The 20,323-nt window shown below is 35.6% G+C and overlaps 4 protein-coding genes and 1 non-coding gene across 10 annotated transcripts in view; 3 read left to right on the top strand and 2 right to left on the bottom strand.

Annotated features, from left to right (window-relative positions):
* Positions 1-1,392: 1,392 nt before the first annotated feature.
* Positions 1,393-1,465, bottom strand: TRNAA-CGC (transfer RNA alanine (anticodon CGC)). Its single transcript has one exon. It is a non-coding gene; the product is annotated as a tRNA-Ala (tRNA).
* A 274-nt stretch (positions 1,466-1,739) lies between these two features.
* On the top strand, positions 1,740-4,602 carry LOC108844500 (syntaxin-132). The gene is made up of 13 exons (XM_018617766.2): positions 1,740-2,052; positions 2,310-2,408; positions 2,513-2,569; positions 2,662-2,710; positions 2,982-3,070; positions 3,148-3,221; positions 3,302-3,344; positions 3,426-3,486; positions 3,571-3,596; positions 3,679-3,756; positions 3,876-3,956; positions 4,040-4,105; positions 4,249-4,602. The coding sequence occupies exons 1-13, from the start codon at positions 2,035-2,037 to the stop codon at positions 4,417-4,419; spliced, it is 912 nt and encodes a 303-aa protein (XP_018473268.1). The 5' UTR covers positions 1,740-2,034; the 3' UTR covers positions 4,420-4,602.
* A 3,494-nt stretch (positions 4,603-8,096) lies between these two features.
* LOC108847922 (transcription factor BIM1) lies at positions 8,097-11,861 on the bottom strand. Of its 6 annotated transcripts, none has more exons than XM_057005488.1 (12): positions 11,704-11,861; positions 11,196-11,530; positions 10,950-11,033; positions 10,248-10,604; positions 10,059-10,167; positions 9,829-9,965; positions 9,644-9,743; positions 9,485-9,554; positions 9,283-9,378; positions 8,864-9,195; positions 8,645-8,750; positions 8,097-8,543 (listed from the first exon to the last, which is right to left on the bottom strand). In XM_057005488.1, exons 2-12 carry the CDS (start codon positions 11,230-11,232, stop codon positions 8,454-8,456), a joined length of 1,518 nt encoding a protein of 505 aa, XP_056861468.1. In that variant the 5' UTR covers positions 11,233-11,530; positions 11,704-11,861; the 3' UTR covers positions 8,097-8,453. The 6 variants fall into 6 exon arrangements, with proteins under 6 accessions (XP_056861468.1, XP_056861469.1, XP_056861470.1 ...); XM_057005489.1 differs by having other exon boundaries at positions 8,864-9,192; XM_057005490.1 differs by having other exon boundaries at positions 9,644-9,740.
* A 2,462-nt stretch (positions 11,862-14,323) lies between these two features.
* Positions 14,324-20,323, top strand: part of LOC108844758 (thioredoxin-like protein YLS8) — a 46,356-nt gene continuing 40,356 nt past the window's right edge. The window contains exon 1 of the mRNA XM_057005487.1: positions 14,324-14,333. The gene's annotated coding sequence lies outside the window, so the exon portion shown is untranslated. The remainder of the gene's footprint in view (positions 14,334-20,323) is intronic.
* On the top strand, positions 18,853-20,164 carry LOC108844397 (E3 ubiquitin-protein ligase CIP8). Its single transcript, XM_018617654.2, has one exon. It carries the CDS (start codon positions 19,008-19,010, stop codon positions 19,908-19,910), a length of 903 nt encoding a protein of 300 aa, XP_018473156.2. The 5' UTR covers positions 18,853-19,007; the 3' UTR covers positions 19,911-20,164.

The raw sequence follows: 20,323 nt of genomic DNA, 5'->3' as shown, positions 1-20,323 counted from the left end.
AGAAAACATTATTTCTAATTCAAATATCTAAATTAAATATGAACATGGTAGCTTCGGTGAAACAGAACAGACCGCCGTGAACTGGCGAAAGACCCCGTACGAAGGTTTTTTTTTTTTTTTTTTTTTGTCACAGAATATTTCATTAATGAAAAGGAAGAAAGAATACGGGCCCAAAACACTGGCCCAATCTTGGAGTTTAATACAAAGAAGATAACGCGGTCCGTAAGGTCCGTTTCGCTAAAAAATCTGCCGTTTTGTTTTCCGATCTAGAGACATGAAAGATAGAAAAAGATGCGAGGTCAGAGGAGATCGATCGGATATCAGAGGTGATTCCGATGATTTCTTTGTACTGTCCGTCGCCGTTGATTGCTCGAACGAGCGTTGAGTTGTCGGTGAAGACTCTGAGTGTCTGAAACCCAAAGGAGATCGCCTGGTTGAGAGCTGAACGCATCGCGATCGCTTCTGCAATGAGAAGGGATCGAAGCGCTGTCCCTCCGATCCGTGTATCGGTGTTGTTGTCGTTCCACCGGAGAAAACCCATCCCAATCCTGCCGTCATTGAAGTCTTGTCCCAAGCCGCATCTGTCATGCATGTGATTGTATCAGCTTCGGTCGCTCTGATGTCCACTGGTCTCCTTCGCGTCTGCCTCTGAGACGGTACTAGCTGTTTTTCTTTTGCTATTCCTTGAGCCTGTGACCATTCAATCGCTAACCTTTGACTTCTAACTGCAGTTTCTTCAATCGAGATTGTTCTGTTTTCAAAGATGAGCGTGTTTCGAGCCATCCAAATTGCCCAAAGGACCCACGGTAACACGTTGAAGACTATCCCTGATGGAGGGAGGCATACCACTGATCTGAACTTTCTGACGATTTGCTGAAGCGAGTCACCCCGTACGAAGGTTAATATTGTTCTTTTATGTATAACAATGTTAAATTTTTATTAAGTTCGAAACCCTTTGAGGAAAACTACTTATAAGGTTTTTAGAAACTTTCGACTATGCAGACGTACGTACGAATGCGCTCGCACTATTTAATATTGAATTCTGAAGCCTCTATAACGAACGAATCATGTTTTATAACATATTTTACTAAACCTGAAGGTTACGTCAGGCTGAGTTACGTACGCGTTAATCATATTTCTTTTTTTTGCTAAAAAAGTTAATCATGGTACCACATATATTCGTTAATCATGAAAATGTTTTTACTAAACCTGAAACAAAGCAGTATCTCAATTTTTTCTTTTAGCAAGAGATCAGGGAAAAGGAATAGCATATCGGAGAACTTTTCCATGACAGGAATTTTAACACGTGTAAAAAGCTTACACGTAAATGGCGAACGAGTAAATCTATTCAAAAAAAAAAAGGCCAACGAGAAATTAGGTCAGAAAAAGAGATGGAGGAGCGGGGAATCGAACCCCGTGCCTCTCGCATGCGAAGCGAGCGCTCTACCATGTGAGCTACACCCCCGTTTTGATAATAATCGTCCTAAGATTGTTTAGATATCTTAATATCCGCCGTTAGTTCCCATGGGGTCCACCTTATACAGAATGTTTGATCTGTCAATCGAATGTTCATATTCCGTAGGTGTATCCGCGTCAGTGCACATGCGTCGCATAAGATAATTAGCTCAAATGACGTAACTACCCTTAATTAAATATTTTTTTTTAATTTTCAGGCAGCCAAAAGAGTTGTCTTGAGCTGGACAAGGATTGGCTTGTCGGAAAAATCCGCGTGTACATACCAAACCAAACAGAACCGGTTCGAAAAAAATAAAAATTAAAATCCCTAAGATTACAACACTACTCTTTTCTCAGATTGAGCCAGATCCGTTTCTCTCCTTCACTTTCCTCTCCCGATTCCGTCTCTCGGACACTAAAAAACTGTCTCAAAAGGTCGACACTTTCCCGGCGTTTCCGGTTTAACATCTCGACACTCTTCGTCGCGCAGACCCCACGTCTCCTTCTCGCCTCGGCACAATCAAAGTCGTGTTCTTTCTTTCGTTCTTGGTGTTAAACCAAACTTAAGTCTCTTGTACGATGAACGATCTTTTAAAGGTGAGTTTTTTTTTCTCTTGTAGGGTTTTACTGTTAATTTCATCGAAATTCGTATGGTTTGACCATATCCCTATGATAGTTTCACTTTTAAGTAGAATCTGAATGGTGTAGGGAGCTTCTTTTATGAGAGTATCTGACTTGAATTAGACTTGTAAATGATCTGCCTTCTAATTATTGGATATGGTGTAGTTGATTCTGCTGAAATTGAATTGTCTTTTGTTTGTTTGTTTGTTTGTTTGGTTGGTTGGTTCTCTAAGGGTTCGTTTGAGCTTCCACGGGGTCAATCTTCTAGAGAAGGAGATGTCGAACTAGGGGAACAAGTAGGAGATCAGGGATTAGATGATTTCTTCAAAAAGGTAAAATCTAAGTTCTTCAAAAAAAAAAACAGAGATCTTCTATATTATTACTTCACCAACCAGCTGCTCTACCTAAGTGTTTTTGCTCTGTTTCTTATTATTAGGTTCAAGATATTGACAAACAATATGAAAAGCTAAATAAGCTTCTTAAGAAACTTCAGGTCTGATAATCTTTTTGTTGGTTTTCCTTTTTTTTTTTTATGATTCTGTGTGGCTTCTCATTTGTATTTTTACCGTTTTTAAAACTCTATAGGCTGCTCATGAGGAGTCCAAGGCTGTAACCAAAGCTCCCGCCATGAAGGGTTAGTTTTTATTTCTCTCTTTTGTTTACCTTTTGTTCATTCATCTTCTTCCAGAACTATTGGTGTGTTTGCTTGTACTAGCAGTGGATATAGTGAACTTTCGGTTAAGCATGAGCACAAAGGATAGATCTTAAGTTAAGATGAACCTTCAAGCAGCCAAGATTCTTAGTTTTTTTTCATCGGCTTGGAACTTTAGTATGAGGATTAGTGTTAATGGTTTGCCATGGCCTTACATATGTGTGTTTGACTGACTCCATATGTAATGGAACAGCAATAAAGAAGAAAATGGAAAAAGACGTTGATGAAGTCGGAAGTATTGCTCGTTTCATAAAAGGGAAACTCGAGGAGCTGGACAGAGAGGTAGTAAGAGTCACTCAAATGTTTGTTGATTTTATCCCGTTTCTATTGTATTAATGGTCTCGTTCAAAATGTTGCAGAACTTGGCAAATAGACAAAAACCTGGGTGCGGGAAAGGATCTGGTGTGGATCGATCAAGAACAGCAACTACACTGTGAGTATTTCTTATTTTTGCAATTTCATGAACCTTTTTTAAGAGCAAGATTCAGCTGATATCTCTCTGCTGTGTCACAGTTCCTTGAAGAAGAAGTTAAAAGACAAGATGGCCGAGTTTCAGGTGAGCTATCAAGAAAGTGATGACGTTTCAAAGCTATATGGAAACTGTTGTTTCATGAAATTTGATATTGACTTGTTCTAGGTTCTAAGAGAGAACATCCAACAAGAGTATCGCGAGGTTGTTGATAGGCGTATTTTTACAGGTATTGTACGTTGCTGATGTTATGAGATTGCTTTACTTATCCCTTCTTACTTCTTATTGTTTATGTGTGTTTTCTTTGCATTAGTAACTGGACAGCGAGCGGATGAAGATGTAAGTAAAGTAGAGAGAGTCTTATTATAGTCTCAGAGGTGTGAACAGAAACTCATGCCTTGCCTTTTTTTTTGGTTTCCAGACAATTGATGAATTGATTGAAACGGGAAACAGCGAACAGATCTTCCAGAAAGCGATCCAGGAGCAAGGAAGAGGACAGGTTTGATACCGTTTCCATTTTATTTGATCAACACAATATGATGTGTTAAACTGTATAAAAACAATTCAAGATTTGATAGAACATGCAAAGATTGTTTATATGTATGTTGTTTCTCCTAGGTAATGGACACCTTGGCGGAAATTCAAGAACGTCATGATGCTGTCAGAGACTTGGAAAAGAAACTTCTCGACTTACAACAAGTATGTTGGATTTTCATTTTCTCTTAACATCTTTGAACTCATGTTTGATGGCAGAATCATCAGGTTCCCTTTTTGTTTCGCAGATTTTCATGGATATGGCAGTTTTGGTTGATGCACAAGGAGAAATGCTTGACAACATAGAATCTCAGGTAACTTAGTGTTATTCTTGCTTCTGTTGGATAAAAATTGATTTTTTTCTTTTTTAAAAGCATAAGCAAAGTTAATATGAAGAATATAAAATGAGTAATAACCTCACGATTTTATTAGTAATTTTTTTTGTTGGTAATTATAGGTGTCAAGTGCAGTAGATCATGTGCAATCAGGGAACACGGCACTTCAAAGAGCAAAGAGCTTACAGAAGAACTCAAGAAAATGGATGTGTATTGCAATCATCATCCTTCTCATTGTTGTTGCTGTGATCGTTGTTGGCGTTCTCAAGCCTTGGAAAAACAAGAATGCTTGAGTTAAAATACAAGACTCTGATTAACAAACAAACAAAAACAGCTTTTGTTGAGCGAGTGTTTATGAAATGTATGAAGTGTCTTCTTTTTACCTCAAAACGAAATTCTATATTCTTTTAATTGGATGAGCAAACCAATTTCTCTGTTACTTTGTGCACTATCATAAATGGAAGATCTTGGTGGCATATTATTTATTATTAAACAAGGTGGATTTTGTAAATTTTGGAAGAACTATATGGGCTATTCATCATATTTTGAAGATACACTATAGCATACTGACTACATCACAAAATTGAATAGAAGAAACGGTAAATTTCTTTGAACAAAAAAAAAGAGATGGTAAATTTCATATCAGAGCTATAATTCATCTAACCTTTTAGTAAACAAATCTACTAGATAAGGCACCCTTAGAGCTAAGCCAATAGAATGTTGAGATTTTGGGAGAGATGTGCACCTTGTACAAGGAAAAATCTATGAATTTGGACAAGGAAAACGGAAGAGAACCACAAAATTGCTATGTGGCTCGGACTGATGTAGAAATATAGGAAAGAAGTGAAACTCGACGGCCATGATGAAAAGTGTATCATTACCAAGTAGATTGGAGAAGTGGTCCACCCAAATGGTGATCCTCGTTCCTCTCATGGTTTGGTTTAAAGTCTAGTGTTCTTAGGTTAATTAGTTATATCTAGTTCCTATTTCAAGTGCATGTTACACTTAATTAAAAAAAAAGAATCTGATGAGGGTTAATTCAATCTAAAACTCGTGAATTAGTTTGGATTTAACAAGTTAACCTAATTATATTTGCAATTGAGAGATGGTTGACAATATTCTTTCAAAATCATATTTATTTTATACTTTCATTAGACAAAATACAGAATATCATAAATATCCGAAAAAACTAAAAGCAATCAATTAGAAGAAACAGTTTGTTTTGTGTAAATTCTCATATACTAGATAGTAATCATCTCGATTTGCAGTTTCACCTGGTCAAACATGAAAAAAAGTATGAAAATTACATGTTTGGAATTCACCTTGAGATTTGAGTAAGTTGTGTTTGTGAAGGAAAGTGAATCTACATGATTTCACCAATCTAGTTTGACATCTCCCAAGTCGCTTACATTATATTCATTATTGCAAAATTTGGAAGAAAATATGTTGTTCAAAGATTTGTTCTGATTCAATTAGTCATATCATCACAATATTCAATTTAACATGCTATGTCTTTATTATATCCGTTTAGTTAGCAATATGATTGATTTTGTTTATTGTACTCATAGTTTCACCACAACTCATCCTTCCCCTTTGTTTTCGGCTGCAGTGTCATTAGGTAAAATAGAAAAGTGTCTAAAAATGTATCATGTTGTATTTGTGGAATGGTTTTGAATTGAGACTCTTTTAGTATATGTATTTGCGTATTATCTAGTGCGTTCAGTATAATTGTTATCCAGTTAAAGGCGAAGTACATATTTATTATTTTCCCGTTCTTCTCTATACTAGGATGAAGAAACTGCTCTTGGAATATATATTCAGCCATCCTGAAAAAAACGAGATCACTTTCAGTCCCAATAATATCTAAATCAACTTTATTGAGAATTTTAAATTACAAATCATACATAAATCAGTATCTAAAAATGATAAACCAAGAAATCGAAGATGGTGTCAATCACTGTAAAAAGAATACTTATTATGAAGCAATGTGCTACTGCAAAAACAAAATGGCCCTTCGGAATGTCTTTGCCATAGATGGTGAAGCGACATGGTTTCTACGCACTACTTCGGAATCTGCTCCGTCGCATACCTAGTGCTTCTCATCGTGGAGATTTTCGAATAAAACAACTCGATCAAAGGTTTCATCGATGCTCTTAGACACATCTTCGGTGTACTTTCTCACCTCTCTCGTTGGTATCATATCAATTGGATTTGCACTTGCATCGCACTTGGTGTATCACACCTACATCGGAAGAACTAGCCCATGAAGTTTAGAGTTTGATTGCAGCCGACGAATCTGTGTAAAAGTAACTGAGTTTCTCTGTTTCTTTTTTTTTCTTTTCAGTAAATGACTTTTCATAAGTTGTAAATAGTAGTAACATTGCTAAAAGAATTTTCTTACATTCAATATTTTCTGATTAGAAAAAGGAGAAAAATTGGCTGAAACAAATAAAACATATGTACAGAAAATGTTGAGCTCCTGTTGAATAAAGGCCCAGCTATTATAGTTCTTTTTTATGGGTGCATCCTATGCACGGGCCCATTGTGGCAAGCAAAATCTGAACACATCATCCACAATTTAAATACTTACCAGTCACTTGGCAAGTTCTTTTGCATCTTTTTGAAATTTCATCATCATTTTATGTACCAGCTCGGTAGCTCATTGCTTTCCTTCTGCGTGTCTCTTCCCATTGTCTATAAATTTCAATAATACAAAGGTCCTAACAAGATTTTCGAACCGCGCACTCACTGTGGTTTCAATTAGCATTTCATTTCAACTTTTCATTCAATAATCTATTCAAAAGATAATATTCGCATGGATTTCCCTTAAAAATTTATAAGCACTAACAAAAAATTAAAATTATTACAAATGAAAAGAAAGAAGAATAGAAAATGTAAATAATGATTCAAAAAGTGTGACTTCACTAAATACAGGAAGATTGGCTGAAAAAAAGAAGTTTGGCTGCGGAGGCGGTCACGAGATTATGGAAGTCATAAATAATTTAGTAAAGTTTAAAAAAAAATTACAAATTTGGAGGCATTTTCTATGTAAACACTTTTTTTAGAAATTAAGGGATGTAGTTTCATTTCACTATGTCCAGAACCATCCCTGTTTGGCTGAAGACTAGGTTTTTGTTCTTAAGAGGAGAGAGAGAGATGCTAATTAAGTGTACACTTGTTATAAGCAAGAAGAGTAGTTTGATTCTTAAAAGAAGAAGAAAACAAGCAAAGTGACATCAATTCTTTGGCCAGATTGCGACCTCAACGAAACCATCTTCGGTGGCACAAGCACTGAACATCCCGGTGGTGTTAAACGGCATTGCAACTTCACCATTGGCAGAGACAGCAACGAGTCCACAGGTTCCTCTGGGTCCGGACCTGTCAACAGCACAAGTTGCTGCGTCGGCTAAAAGACATGCCTTTAAACTCCATGGTATTGGTAAACTATACAATAGGGTGTACCAATACCATAATAATAAACTTTCCGAATTATACAATAACGAGTTTTCCAAATTATACAAAGGCTCAGACTTTCATGGGGGTGTATTCAACCGAGAGTTTCAGGTGATTTGTATTAAAATGACAAATTCACTGTTATTCAAACATGAATTTTAAAAACTCATTTAAAATCCACTGTTATTGAACTTGACATTTCGTAAAGTACTCTGAAATCCACTGTTATTGAAAATATTTTAAGTTGTGGGATTTTAAAGTTTTGAGGTGATTTTAGGGTGTTTGGGTGGAGTTTCTTAGTTATTAAAAAAATTAAAACTCAAATCTCATTGTTTTAGGTGATATTCTAGAGTAGTTTAACAAAAATCACCTAAATCTCTGCAATTTATTAAAATCATCAAAAACTCCATTAAAAATCAAATCACATCAAATGTTAAATTGAATACATCCCCCTCAGTTGACGTGACATCTTCAGCCGTTCATTTAATAATCAAATTCAAAAGACAACCAACACTCATAAGAAATTAAAATAGGAATCCAAAGAAGAATAGAAAAAATGTAAACAGTGAGATGATGATGATACAAAGTAGTGAACAGTGACATCACTGAATACAGGAAGCTTATACGTAAAACATGAAAGCCTTCCTCCTCTTAATGATATTCCTCAAAAGGAAATCCCAAAGAAGTTTGAGATTACAGTCTAAAAATGCGGTTTAGCATAACCCGGGTCTCACTAGTCTCTTTGGTCTCAAAAGATTATGGACCCACAATACTATAGTTTCCAATGTACAAAAGAGAAAAAAAAAAGAATTTATATATCTATGACTATGATATAACTTTGGTGTTTTACCCGACTCCGCTGTTTTTTTAACTTTTAACTTGTGCTGTACGTCTTGAGCCGTTTAGGTTTCCGAGTTTGCTTATCAATTCCGGTTCTAGAAACCGGGTCACAGTCTTCATGATTCTATCAGAGTAGTAAAACAAAACTGAAAACTATCAGCGTCCAACATAGAAAAAAACATTTTAGTGTGGTTTGAACTGAAATAAATCGTACAGAAAAGGAACCTTGAAGGAAGATAATTGTTTAGCAAGTTCGATTTCGACTGAGATGCTTGTTTTTGTTAAGTCCACTCCTGATTTCTCCAATGCTTCTCTTAATCTTTTCACTAATCTACTCCACAAAAAAGAAAACAAACATAGTTTTACCCTTTTTTTTTTTACTTTTAAAACTGTTACCAGATCAATAAGAGTTAAAAAGAGATCATGAGCCGTTTTTAGTTTTACCCTTGTGAGTAAACACTTGATACACTGATGTTGTTACCCTCACGACCTTCCTCATCATCACCCTCTTCTTTCAATGGCTGAGTATGACTCCGAGAACTCGGGTTTGGTTCTGCGGTCTCTGATGATGATGCGACTCTTGCTTGCAACTCAGTTACGGGGTTACCCGCAATAACAGGAGAGAATAGACTGCTGCTTTGAACCGACAAAGGAAACCTTTCTCGGTTCAGTGTTTCAGCTGTTGCAAGGACAGGAATGTTATTCTTCTCTTGTTCAAGTTTTGGAGCAAAAGCAACGGTTCCTTCAGGGACAAGCTGCTGGTTGTTGTTTCTCTGCTGCAATGTAAATGAGGATCACACATGTTAGCATTTTTACAATAAAAGATTTGAGTTATGGTTGTTGGTATGAGATTTAAATCTAACCCAATTCAATAGCTTGGCAGGTTCTTGATTCCATCCTTGGTAAGGAGTCTCGTACTTGCTTGTTTTCTCCTGTAAGAACTGAATATACTCGATAACCTGTATCGAAAAGTTTGGAATTAATAAATAATAATTTGGAGATTTATTAAAAGATGAGACTGAATCTAGAAATCATTGAGATGAATGAATGATTATGTATATATACCTCTAGCAAGAAGGAGGCCTTATCCCGCTTTTGGTCGCTGTTAGGTATTAATTGTCTCAACATTTGAAATCTGCAAAGCGATAAATAATTTGTTTTGATTGGTCTTTTATTATATTCCACCAGAGTGTTGGCTTTTTGCTACAATTTGAGTGCACTAACCTATCATTGATCTTGCTCCTCCTCCGTTGTTCTGTAGCAGAATGTTTTGACCTAGGCGTGTTCAGCTTTGGGTCGTTACTTGCTTTTACTCTCAAATCTACTGGTAACGAACACAATCAACCATATCTTAAGCCTCTTAACGGTTAAGAGAATGTAAAGTTGATCAAATCTGAGAGAATACAAACCTATGTGGTTCTGGCTAGTGGAGGAGCTTTCTTTCTTCATGATGAAATCTTCATCATCGTCCAAATCATCATCCGGTGAAGTTCCTTTGGCTGATCTGATCATGTCCATGAAGCTCTGGCTCTTAAGTCCAGACCCTCTGCAACCAAAGTAAAACTTTCATTTGATCAGAAGCCCTTTTAAAGTCCATAGACCGTATAAATAGAGAAAAAGAGAAGAGATAAAGACTGACTGAGAGGAAGAACGAGAACTGAAACCGCTCAAGGGGTTATTATTATTAGTCAAAGACTGTGACCTTTGCTCCACCACTGGCCATTGTCCCATAGTTGTTGCAACACCAGCTGAACATTTTTGAAAAAAAAAAATTTATTTCATATCATTTCATGTGGCTATAGCTAGGCTCAAATTGTTTCGTGTTTACCTCTCTCCCCACCAGCACTATTATTATCCTTCCTTGTCTGTCCCTTATTCCCAGAACCAGATTCATCCCACAGAGTAAACCCGCTTGCAACAGCAGCAGCGTCCACAGCGTTTCTCTCAACACCACCACCACCACTAGCAGTGAACATCATCGGTGGTGAAAGCTCCGGTTTAGGAACTCTTTGGTGATTACTGAAATAAGGTATTGAACTAATAGTGTACGTTCCTATTCCACCGGGAAGCACGTGTTGCAGCGGTGGGAGAGGTGGTGGTTTCTCGGTCGCTATCTTGGTTGTGTCAATTCTACTAGTCTCTTCTAATGGTTGTAGAAAATCATGGGTTTTCAAGTGGCTACCTGCTTCCATGTTTCAATCGAAGTTTTTATAACTCATTAGTATATTCTTCATACACAAATCTTTATTATAAACAAAATATAAAGTTGTTGTATTCGACATGTCGATAGCGTGAGCTTTACGACATGTGTAGCCCTAATAAACGGTCCCTTATTTTACTGGGCTTTGAATATGGTTGAGGACCACATGGGCCCAATCAAATAGGAACGTTTGGATCATTCGTCTTAAAAGGGGGTCAAGATCAGATGCACGCGCGGAATAAACGTGACCCCTTGAAGAGAGAATCTTTTAATTTAAAAAATAAATAAAATTTTAAGACAAAACTTAAAACAGGGTAAAACGGGAAATACCTTGAGAAGAAGGTGTTGGCTTGGGTTCTGTCTGGAGAGTTGAATGACTGCAGAGCGATAAAAAATCGTGCGTTGGTTCTCTCCCTGTCAAAATTCTTCTAAAAATGTCAAAATTATAAAAACGAAAAAGAATAATAATCCAATTTAACTTGGTAATAAAATCTGAATATAAAATTATCCTAAAAGTCTTCTTTTATTTTGTCTTTTAAAAACAAGAACATTGGTACTATCTGAAAATAATGTTACCTTGGGCTTTGAAGGGACGAGATTGAGGAAGCTCCATGAACAAACAACAACAACAGCTTCAACGGTTCTTTGTAGTTTTGTCTTTTTTGAATTATGCTATTATTATGTGCGCGGGAATTGTCACGTTTCTGTATTTCTTCACTGAATTGGCGTGAATATTACGTAATTCGACGAGAATCTGTAGCTACCAGCTCAGATCTGTGACTTCAAGAGATGCTTGTGGCAGAGGGACCGAGTTCGAAAGTCGTTGAATTATGAATCAGAAACTCGATAAAACTCTGATCGGTTTAGCCTAAACCAGCCTCTTAGAGAAATCGATAGATCTGTCAACAAAACTGCAGAGGGATTCAAAGCGTTAACCGTAATTCGGTAGAATTATAGTTCAAACCAATCGAATTTCGCATAATTCAAGTCAACCCGTGAGCATGGAGATCCGAAAGCTTGGGTCCAAGTAAAATCTAAATAAGACGACGGATTCGATTTTTAGCTAACATTAGAAAGAGCGTACCTTGTCGAAGATGACAATTTTGAAACAGAGCAACCGAACAGATATATAACTCTTCGATCTGATCGGAATTAGAAAAAACGATCAGCCTGAGAGCTCTCTCTCTTTCTCTCTTTCTCTCTCTGGTTTGAGAGGTAATGAGAAGGCGGAAATGGTTTTATACAGTCGTTATAACGCTTCCTGTTGTAACAGGCAATAGACGACGTTAGTTCTGACGGAGTCACGTGGTGGATTTTGATGGATCTCTCTAGTTTAGTTGCTTTCTAGTGTAAGAGTAACAGCGAGGTTTATCCGTTTAGCGGCGCTAAAGGTAAACTAAAATAATACACACACGCACAAAAACTATTATTTAATTTCTATCTGTGGTTTTAATCCATGTTCGCTTTTGTTTTTATCGTCTTGGACAAAAATTACTTGTTTTTTTTGTTGTTGTATAACTCAGTGCGCAACCGATTAATGAGATATATATTAGTGTTGACAAAAAAAAAGAGATATATATTAGTAATTTACCACTACACAAAAATGTAACTTATTTAGATTTAATTATTTTATTCTAATGTATTTTTCTTTCAAAATACTATATTTATATGTTTCTACTTTAAAATTTTTGTCCTTAAAATAGCTTTGTTTTTTTGAAAAAAAAGCTTTGTTTTATAATACTTATACACAGATACACCAGCCACTCTACCGAGAATTGTTATAACCTAATGATGAATTAATGAATATGTCACATACCGTCCTCTGACTGTGTGTAATTATCAAAGCTGTGAATTTTGCAGAGTTGGTTCAATCGAAATTTCATCGTGCATATATAAGAATGAGAGAAAGTTTCTTTGCTAATATAATTTATGTCCTTTAGTTGTATAACATTACTTTTATTTATTTTTAATTGAAAGTATGCATTTATTTTCGTCATCTCTACAATTCGACGGTCATTTTTCAATATTCGTTTTTCAGAATAAAAATTTCAATATTCGTTGTCGGCAAATGAAACTAACATGCAGCTTTTCACCAAAAAAAAAAACTAACATGCAGCTATAAATTATAACTTTTTATAGGCATGCATACACAAAACATATGTTTGTGATATGCCACAATCATGACGATAGCGAACATTAATTATTCACGATTTCATAATTTAATATTCCAATCAAACAGCTCGTATAGTCGTATAGTTGTTGCAGACATTTCCTCTTTATTTTCAATTATCATTATATGCTTTCTGTGTGTCTACTCTAGGCTTCAATTTATTTTTACCACATAGAGTATAAATTACGCCAATTATTATTCGTGCACCAACTAGGAACTCCGTGTATTTGATATTCAAGTCTTCGTATATCCCTGTATTTCATATATATATAATACCACCAAAACTCGAAGACATCAATGTTACGACTTATGAAACCTGATGAAATCACGTGTATCTTCATAGTTTTGTAATTATTTATTTTGAAAGAACTAAGAGCAGCATTAACGGTTGAACCTATGTTTGGGTATGTGAAAGATAAAATAATATAATTATAATAATAATAAATTTGGTTCAGGTAATTAGATTTTCTTTTTCTTTTTTAAAAATTTGTTCTATAGAAATAAAACACTTGACATTTGAATTCTTTGTTGGAGCTGCTCTGAGATCATTTCTGCAACAAACAGATTCTTTGTTTCTCTTTCATGTTTTATCTTTTTAAAATATTTATGATAGGTAGATATTGTGTAAAATTCTTTTTGTTGGAGCTGCTCTAAGATCATTATAATACCTTAATAATTTGAAGAAGTCTTAGAAAAAAATCATATAACAAAGGAAGATTCGTGTATCATTTAAATCAAAAATCATTTTATAAGATGCTAGCCCGTTCTCATAAGAAGGAGTAACGTGGGACATTATTTTTCTGGGTTCTCGTCATTTGATCCTTCGCTGACCATTGTTTTCCGTGTCTGATTATTTGGTTATGGAACTAGAAGTTGGCAAATTATTTATGTTTTTGCCGGGCATAGTTAAAGTCTTATAGAACCGCTGAGAGGTTCGCGAAATTAACAAGTGTTTTGTGATACACCATTTGGCTAAAGTTTAGCCGCTAAACTAAGCTAGCGACATGCCGTTATAAATAATTTGATGTATCTAGAATACATATGCCTGGTATACTATTATAAGTGGCCCCACCAAAATCTATGTGAAAATAGAGCTGCTCAAACACATATGCATGAATCGATTTTATAGACATGCACTTCAGCTGATTTTGCATGTTCCTCTTGTAATGATTATATATTTGTAGTAGAAATTATGCTGTATGATGGTATGCAGGGGAACAAATATAATTGTACGTGTATGCGTCTATGTGTTTTTGCGAGTGGGGATCTATGTGTGTGGCATTAGGTGGAACAAAGTCAGCTCTTCCGGTATCCAATGCCATTAACAATTGTCTAAACCCCATAATCAAGACTCTAATCATGTGAGCTAAACCCATTTTAAATTTAGTTGAGTACCACTTGCTAGGACACCAACTTATTTATTCAAGAATTGTATATATAACTAAACTATATAGACGACATACACTACATGTATAACAGAAGGATTCGAATTGACTCGGAGAAATCATCAAATACATATAGTCCGTCTGTATTTGAACGAATCGTATACTTTAATATCCCTACGCGGAGTATTTTAAACATTGTTTATTTAACTTTTTGACTTATTCAAACATGAAACCTTCAAAATTCATGATGGGTCAGAATATATAAGAACACTTAAAAAAATCATGATGGACCGGGATACATAAGAACAAGATGATAAATTACCGTCCCATCGTTGCATGCGAGTTAGAAATGAATTCACGCCCATCCCTTTTTGTTTTTCTTTCATTTAGATGTATTTATACCACTGTAGTTAAATAGTGTTTGGATCACATGAAGAAGGAAATGATACAAAACAGGAAAAGGCCAAAACACAATTACACATCCCCACATGCCCTCCACTTTGTCCCGTGAGTTGTTAGGTTGCGTCTTAACCCACTTTCTCTTTCTTATTATTTTCAAATAAAAGGTGAATTGTTATATTAATACTGGCAATCTCATGGTTATTTGATGAAATGTGTTTTTAAATAATTTTGTTTTCGCTACAACACAAGTAATCATTTGATTAGGCTAACAAGGAAATGTTTATTTATATAGTGGTTTAGTGAAAGTATTACAAAAAAAAAAGAAAATTAAAAGGAATCAAGGATGTGATAGAAAAATGGTCAATTCAAATGTGAAGGAGGGGAAGAAGAGCTTAGCGTGATGTCGTTTTCGTGCTCTAGTGGGGCAACATGAATTGACTCTGCAACTCACGTGAGAAAAACTCTGTAGAATCTCAAGAGTGAGGACACAATTTAATTTTTCAACATTAATGACAAAGATCGTTTAGTAATAATACATGTTTACTTGAAAATGTTTGTTACATAAAAAAAAACTTTTTGTGAGATCGGTGTACAATTTACCCAACATCATATCGAAATTTTAACCGTATATATATTGTGTAACCTGCTACTAAAAGAGTAATAAGCTATATTAAATTATTAATATGGTATTAGGAAATTATGTTAATCCGTATAAGAAAAAAATATTATCTTATCTTAAATATATATATAGTTATGTCCATGAAAGAAAAGACAATATATGGATAAAATCATTCATGTAGTAATAAATATATATTTTCTACAAATTATTATCTCGTTTTCAGTATTTGATCCAGTTCGAAATAAAATCAACGTTAGATCTCATATCACAGTCTCGCTATGTTCATCCGTTCATGCACAAGTTACTAATTAATCAGGATTCGACTTTTGTCAAAAGTAACAAATCTCAAACATCTCTTATTTTTTTGACATCAAAAGCTCAAACATCTCTTTATATAGTAGCTATCGATCAATATTATATCATCATCAATACTCTTACATACATTGCATATACCGTTTATCATTTGCTTTTTTCAGAAACCTAACAAACGTAATCCATTTATGAAACTTAAGCATACATAAAAGAGTGTATGGAAGAGCATCTTATCTGAATTAGCTGGCTTCTTTTCTTCTTTGTTTCCTTCTAAAGAGGACTATTAGTTGTCTTTAATAATTGTTATTTTCTTAATAATAATAAGAAAATAACATTCGGAGAAAATAAGAATGAGAAGCTGGATTTCGAGAAAACAAATGTATTTGCCTCAAGGACATTCCTCTGTCATTGCACAGAAATCCTCTTAGGGATCAGTTAACAAATAACTATGCATTAAATTAAATTAATTAAAAACTGAGTTTAACCTAAGAGTTGTGATCAAAGTTAAGGACACGTGGCGGTTGCGCCGCGCAAATCGCGGCGTATCACGTGATAAACCTTTTGGCTGCCCTTAACTCAGCCTCCCATTCATCACGTGGCCAACTCACACCTCTCATTATTGTGGGTCCCAACTCTTTTTTTACGTTATCCCGTTTTACTCTTCTTTTTCTTAATTTTTTCTTTCTTATTATTGATCCAAAAGGTTGTATGCGAAGAAAGAAGTGAACCCGTTGACAAAAAAAAAAAAGAAGTGAACCCAAAAATAATGTACTTTGAACATATAAGGAGAAGCTTTAATGCATAAATGCATCAAATTAAATCACTACACTGACATTTGCATAAATCCAATTCCATTAGACGTGTACATATACACAAGGTAGATTATAAGATTTTGGACGCTATAGTAATTTAGTAAGAATTCTTATAAAATTTATAGCTTTTAGATAATATTGGAGCTGTATCTGTTAACTTATAAAATTTTATGGACCATATGCCTAAGTCGGTTTTGTTTTCCAGTATATCACATTTAGTATATATATGGTTTCTTTGATGATAAAATTGCTTTATTTCTTAACTAAATTATTACATTTTTAATTTTTTGATAGTTAAAACTTAAAACATTCGTTAGAGAATTTTCCCTTCGTCTGAATTTGATTTTATGAGTGATATGGTTATGGAATAAAATTACACGATTGTTAAAATATCATAAGAAAGCTAGTTATAGGCCTAATAGAAAAGAGTGATATGGAAATATCTTCATTAAGATTAATGAATGTACAATATGTTCCTTATATACAAGATTAATTATCACTACTCTAACTGCTACTCTAACTGCTCATTTATAAGTATACAATACTATAACACCTAATAGTCTCCCTCAAGATGGCGTTAGAAGACCATGAAAACCCATCTTGGACATATACTTGTGAAACAGAGTAGGATATAGAGCTTTGGTGAATGGATCTACAAGCTGATTCTCAGATCTCACATGGAGTGTCTTGAGCTGACCAGCTATGATTTCTCGGCATGTCATATTCCATGAAACAATCTTTCCTTATGCGGATTCTTCTCTTTCTGATACCGCAAAAGCTTTATTTCCTAATCTTGCTCACATCGATGACTCTGTACCTTCTGTACAATGAAGATATTTTCATATATACAAGATTAATTATCACTACTCTAACTGCTACTCTAACTGCTCATTTACAAGTATACAATACTATAACACCTAATAAGGCCGTAAAAACAGGAAACAAAAGAAGGCGAATGAATGCGTTGTGAGAGGAGCAGCATGGTCACGTGTGCCCATTCCCTGCCGTTAACCCGATCACACAGCTTCCAACTCGCGTGCGGTGGGTCCCATCATCTCCTTCCATCCTCCTGCTTCTCCATGTAGTCGCCGCACTGTTGAAACTCGTGACGCCGTTAAACTCCAAAGGTTGCCGTTAACTAATAAAATGTCATCTGTATAATTGTATTCATCTGCTTCTATTTAAAGCCCTGAACAACGTCGGCTAAAAATAAACCTGAGAATAAAAAACATAGAGGATTTTAAGAGTTAAGACAAATCATAAACTGAACCAGTTTTTTCTTTTCTAAATTATCGTTTTCAGTGATGGTATGGGATTAGCAAAAAGCTGGTGAGATATTTTATACGGGATAATGGGTAGGGGAAGAGAGATGTGAGAGCACGTGCCTACAAGAGAGAGAAGTGGTGGTGGCCGGTCGCTTTCTCGTGGATGGTATCACGTGAAAAAAGTTACTCATCTTAGGACCCACTTTTCACTCTGACAAACAGTATCAGGGGTTAGAAGTTCGAGGTAAAGTAATCTCGTGGATCCTATCGTTGAGTATATTATCATTCCCTTGGTGAATATATTAATATAACACACAGTTGTGAATGTGTGTGTATGTGCTGCTCTCTTTCAAGATTATTATTTTTATTTATTAATTAAATTTGTAGATGTTAACTTTTAAGCTGCGAATTTAAACTGAAATGTATAGAACATTTGCTACATATACAAAGAAAGAATGTCATTACCAAGAAAACCCAGTAACAAAATAGTACTCTAGAGGTATTTTTTTTCTTTTCAAACTAAGAAAATAGTACTCTGTTATGAAATCACAGAATAAGAGTCCATATAATCAAATCTTAAGGAGGATTTAAAATTTTGAAAATAGATACTCTACTAATTTATGTTAATGGTCATTAAGAAAAGGGAGATAAGATATATTATGTTGGGAATAGAAGGAGAGAGGGCATGTGCCGTGCTTTCTTAAGTGACCTGTCGGATCATGGGCCATTGAAAATACGTGAAAGCGAAAGCTGTGGAAGAGTTATTAATGTAGATGCCATCAGAGTGAGAAGACTCTTAAAAGAGAAGATGTGTTTCCTTTTGTTCTGTTCCCACACTGTTTTCTCTGTCGTGGCTCTCTCTCACGTGCCTGGACTTGGGCTTCTCCTTTTCTTTATGTTTTATTTGATGACTATCTCGATTAAGACTCAGCCCACTCAGTATTCGACAAGTGTTTAAAATATTTATTCTTTTTGGTTGGTCCAAAAGTATCTCGCTAAAATAAATGTTGCCAAGAAGAAGAATTAAAATAAATAAATTACGGGCCGTCTAACCAGTGCTGCGACGTTGACGTTAGTGGGAGATTCTTAAGGTCATCGTAACGGGTAAATAATTTAACCTGGGCCTATTTACTCGGCCTATAACGGCCTTTTTGAGCCCAGGTATAAGTGGTTTTTTTTCTTTTACAGTAAAGAAGAAAAGGACAAAAATGAACGAAAACGACGCCGTTTCATACCGACGCAGAAGAAGATTGGTTAACTCAGATCCTTGATTAGATTCCTCGTTCGTGACAAGAAAAAAAAAATTAGAATCCTCGTAACTTCTCCGTCACCGATCACTCTTTCTCTCTCTCCGCCGTTGTTTCACGCGGACGAAATTGATCTCCGATTCATCCATAGTTTCTCTACAGACGTAACCTTCGTTATGGATCCGTCGCACCAGCGTGTTGAGCAGCCTCCTCAGGTAACTCTTCCTGAATCGCGTGGTGTGGTTATGGAATTAGAATCGGAATCTGGAAGCTGTTTTGTTGAGAATATAGATCATGATGATAGTGATATCGATACGAACAGCCTCAGTGATTTTGATGAACTCGATGAGGAGGACGATTCTGGGATTCGATTTCGCGATATCAGTGAGATCCGGTTAATTTCGGTCGAATCGGGTTCTGATGATGATCCTGAGGATGAGAGGGAGATATGGGGAATCGATTTGAATGAAGACCATGTATATGACGATGATGATGTTAGTGTGACTATACATTCACTCCAAGTAGAAGATCGTGCTGATGAATTTGATTGGGAAGAAGTTGATGGTGGTGGTGGTGGTGAAAGGGAGATACGAAGTGGTTTCGCAGAAGCTAACATCTCTCTAGAAGATTTAGCTAGAGATGATGACTCTGGGAATCTTGAGTGGCAAGTTTTGATGAACTCTCATACTCTAGAGATCAACTTCGATGTTGAAAACAGAGAGCTGCACATCGTTGGCGATCATGAAGACTATATTCACACGGCTGAGTATGATCTCTTGTTTGAACAGTTTGCTCAAGCTGGGATCACCAATCTCCGTTTCCCTCCAACTTCCGAATCTTTCATCAAGAACCTCCCAGTGGTTGTTCAGCTTGATGTTGAGAGTGGTGACTGTGCGGTTTGTAAAGATGAGATGAGCATCGGGAGCGAAGCTGTTCTTCAGTTGCCTTGTAACCATAAGTACCATGGAGAATGCATTGTACCGTGGCTCGAAACGAGGAACACGTGTCCTGTTTGTCGTTATGAGTTGCCTACAGATGATGTAGACTATGAGCGAAGGAAGAGACATATAAGGAGATAGTGATGCTGTATGGTAAATGGGTTGGTTAACATCCTCTATATATGGTTTTTGTCTTTTGAATATTGAAGCTTGTGTGTGTATTAGTATGTTTGGATTGAGTCAAGCTTTTTCTTAATTTATCTTTGTATTAGCCTCGTTGTGTGATCCATGTGATGGTGTAGGCTTGAGGAGGCTAGCTTTTATGTAGAGGAACATGTGTATGTATATTATTGTTTGCTTGGACAAGGTTTATACATGTATGCATCCTTGAGAAATTTTACTTAGTGTGACAGTAATGATTCTAATATGTATATTTATTATATTCTATAATCTTAGGTTAATTGTATGAAAATATATATATCTGAAACGTTCCCTTGTGTTTTTATTCTTTACGCATGTTATAACCTTGACAAAGATGTGAAACTGCAAGTAAC

The sequence above is a fragment of the Raphanus sativus genome, chromosome 3 (assembly GCF_000801105.2).
Source record: "Raphanus sativus cultivar WK10039 chromosome 3, ASM80110v3, whole genome shotgun sequence".
Classification (NCBI taxonomy): Eukaryota; Viridiplantae; Streptophyta; class Magnoliopsida; order Brassicales; family Brassicaceae; genus Raphanus; species Raphanus sativus.
This window is presented reverse-complemented; position numbering and strand designations above follow the sequence as displayed.

Coding starts and splice junctions, on each gene's coding strand:
- LOC108844500 (XM_018617766.2), top strand. Junction 3,597..3,678: donor GACAGCGAGCGGATGAAGAT/GTAAGTAAAGTA, acceptor TTTGGTTTCCAG/ACAATTGATGAATTGATTGA. Junction 4,106..4,248: donor TTGACAACATAGAATCTCAG/GTAACTTAGTGT, acceptor TGGTAATTATAG/GTGTCAAGTGCAGTAGATCA.
- LOC108847922 (XM_057005488.1), bottom strand. CDS start 11,232: ATGGAGCTTCCTCAATCTCGTCCCTTCAAAGCCCAAG. Junction 11,034..11,195: donor TCGTCCCTTCAAAGCCCAAG/GTAACATTATTT, acceptor GAATTTTGACAG/GGAGAGAACCAACGCACGAT. Junction 9,966..10,058: donor AGTTCTCGTTCTTCCTCTCA/GTCAGTCTTTAT, acceptor CTTTGGTTGCAG/AGGGTCTGGACTTAAGAGCC.
- LOC108844397 (XM_018617654.2), top strand. CDS start 19,008: ATGGATCCGTCGCACCAGCGTGTTGAGCAGCCTCCTCAGGTAACTCTT.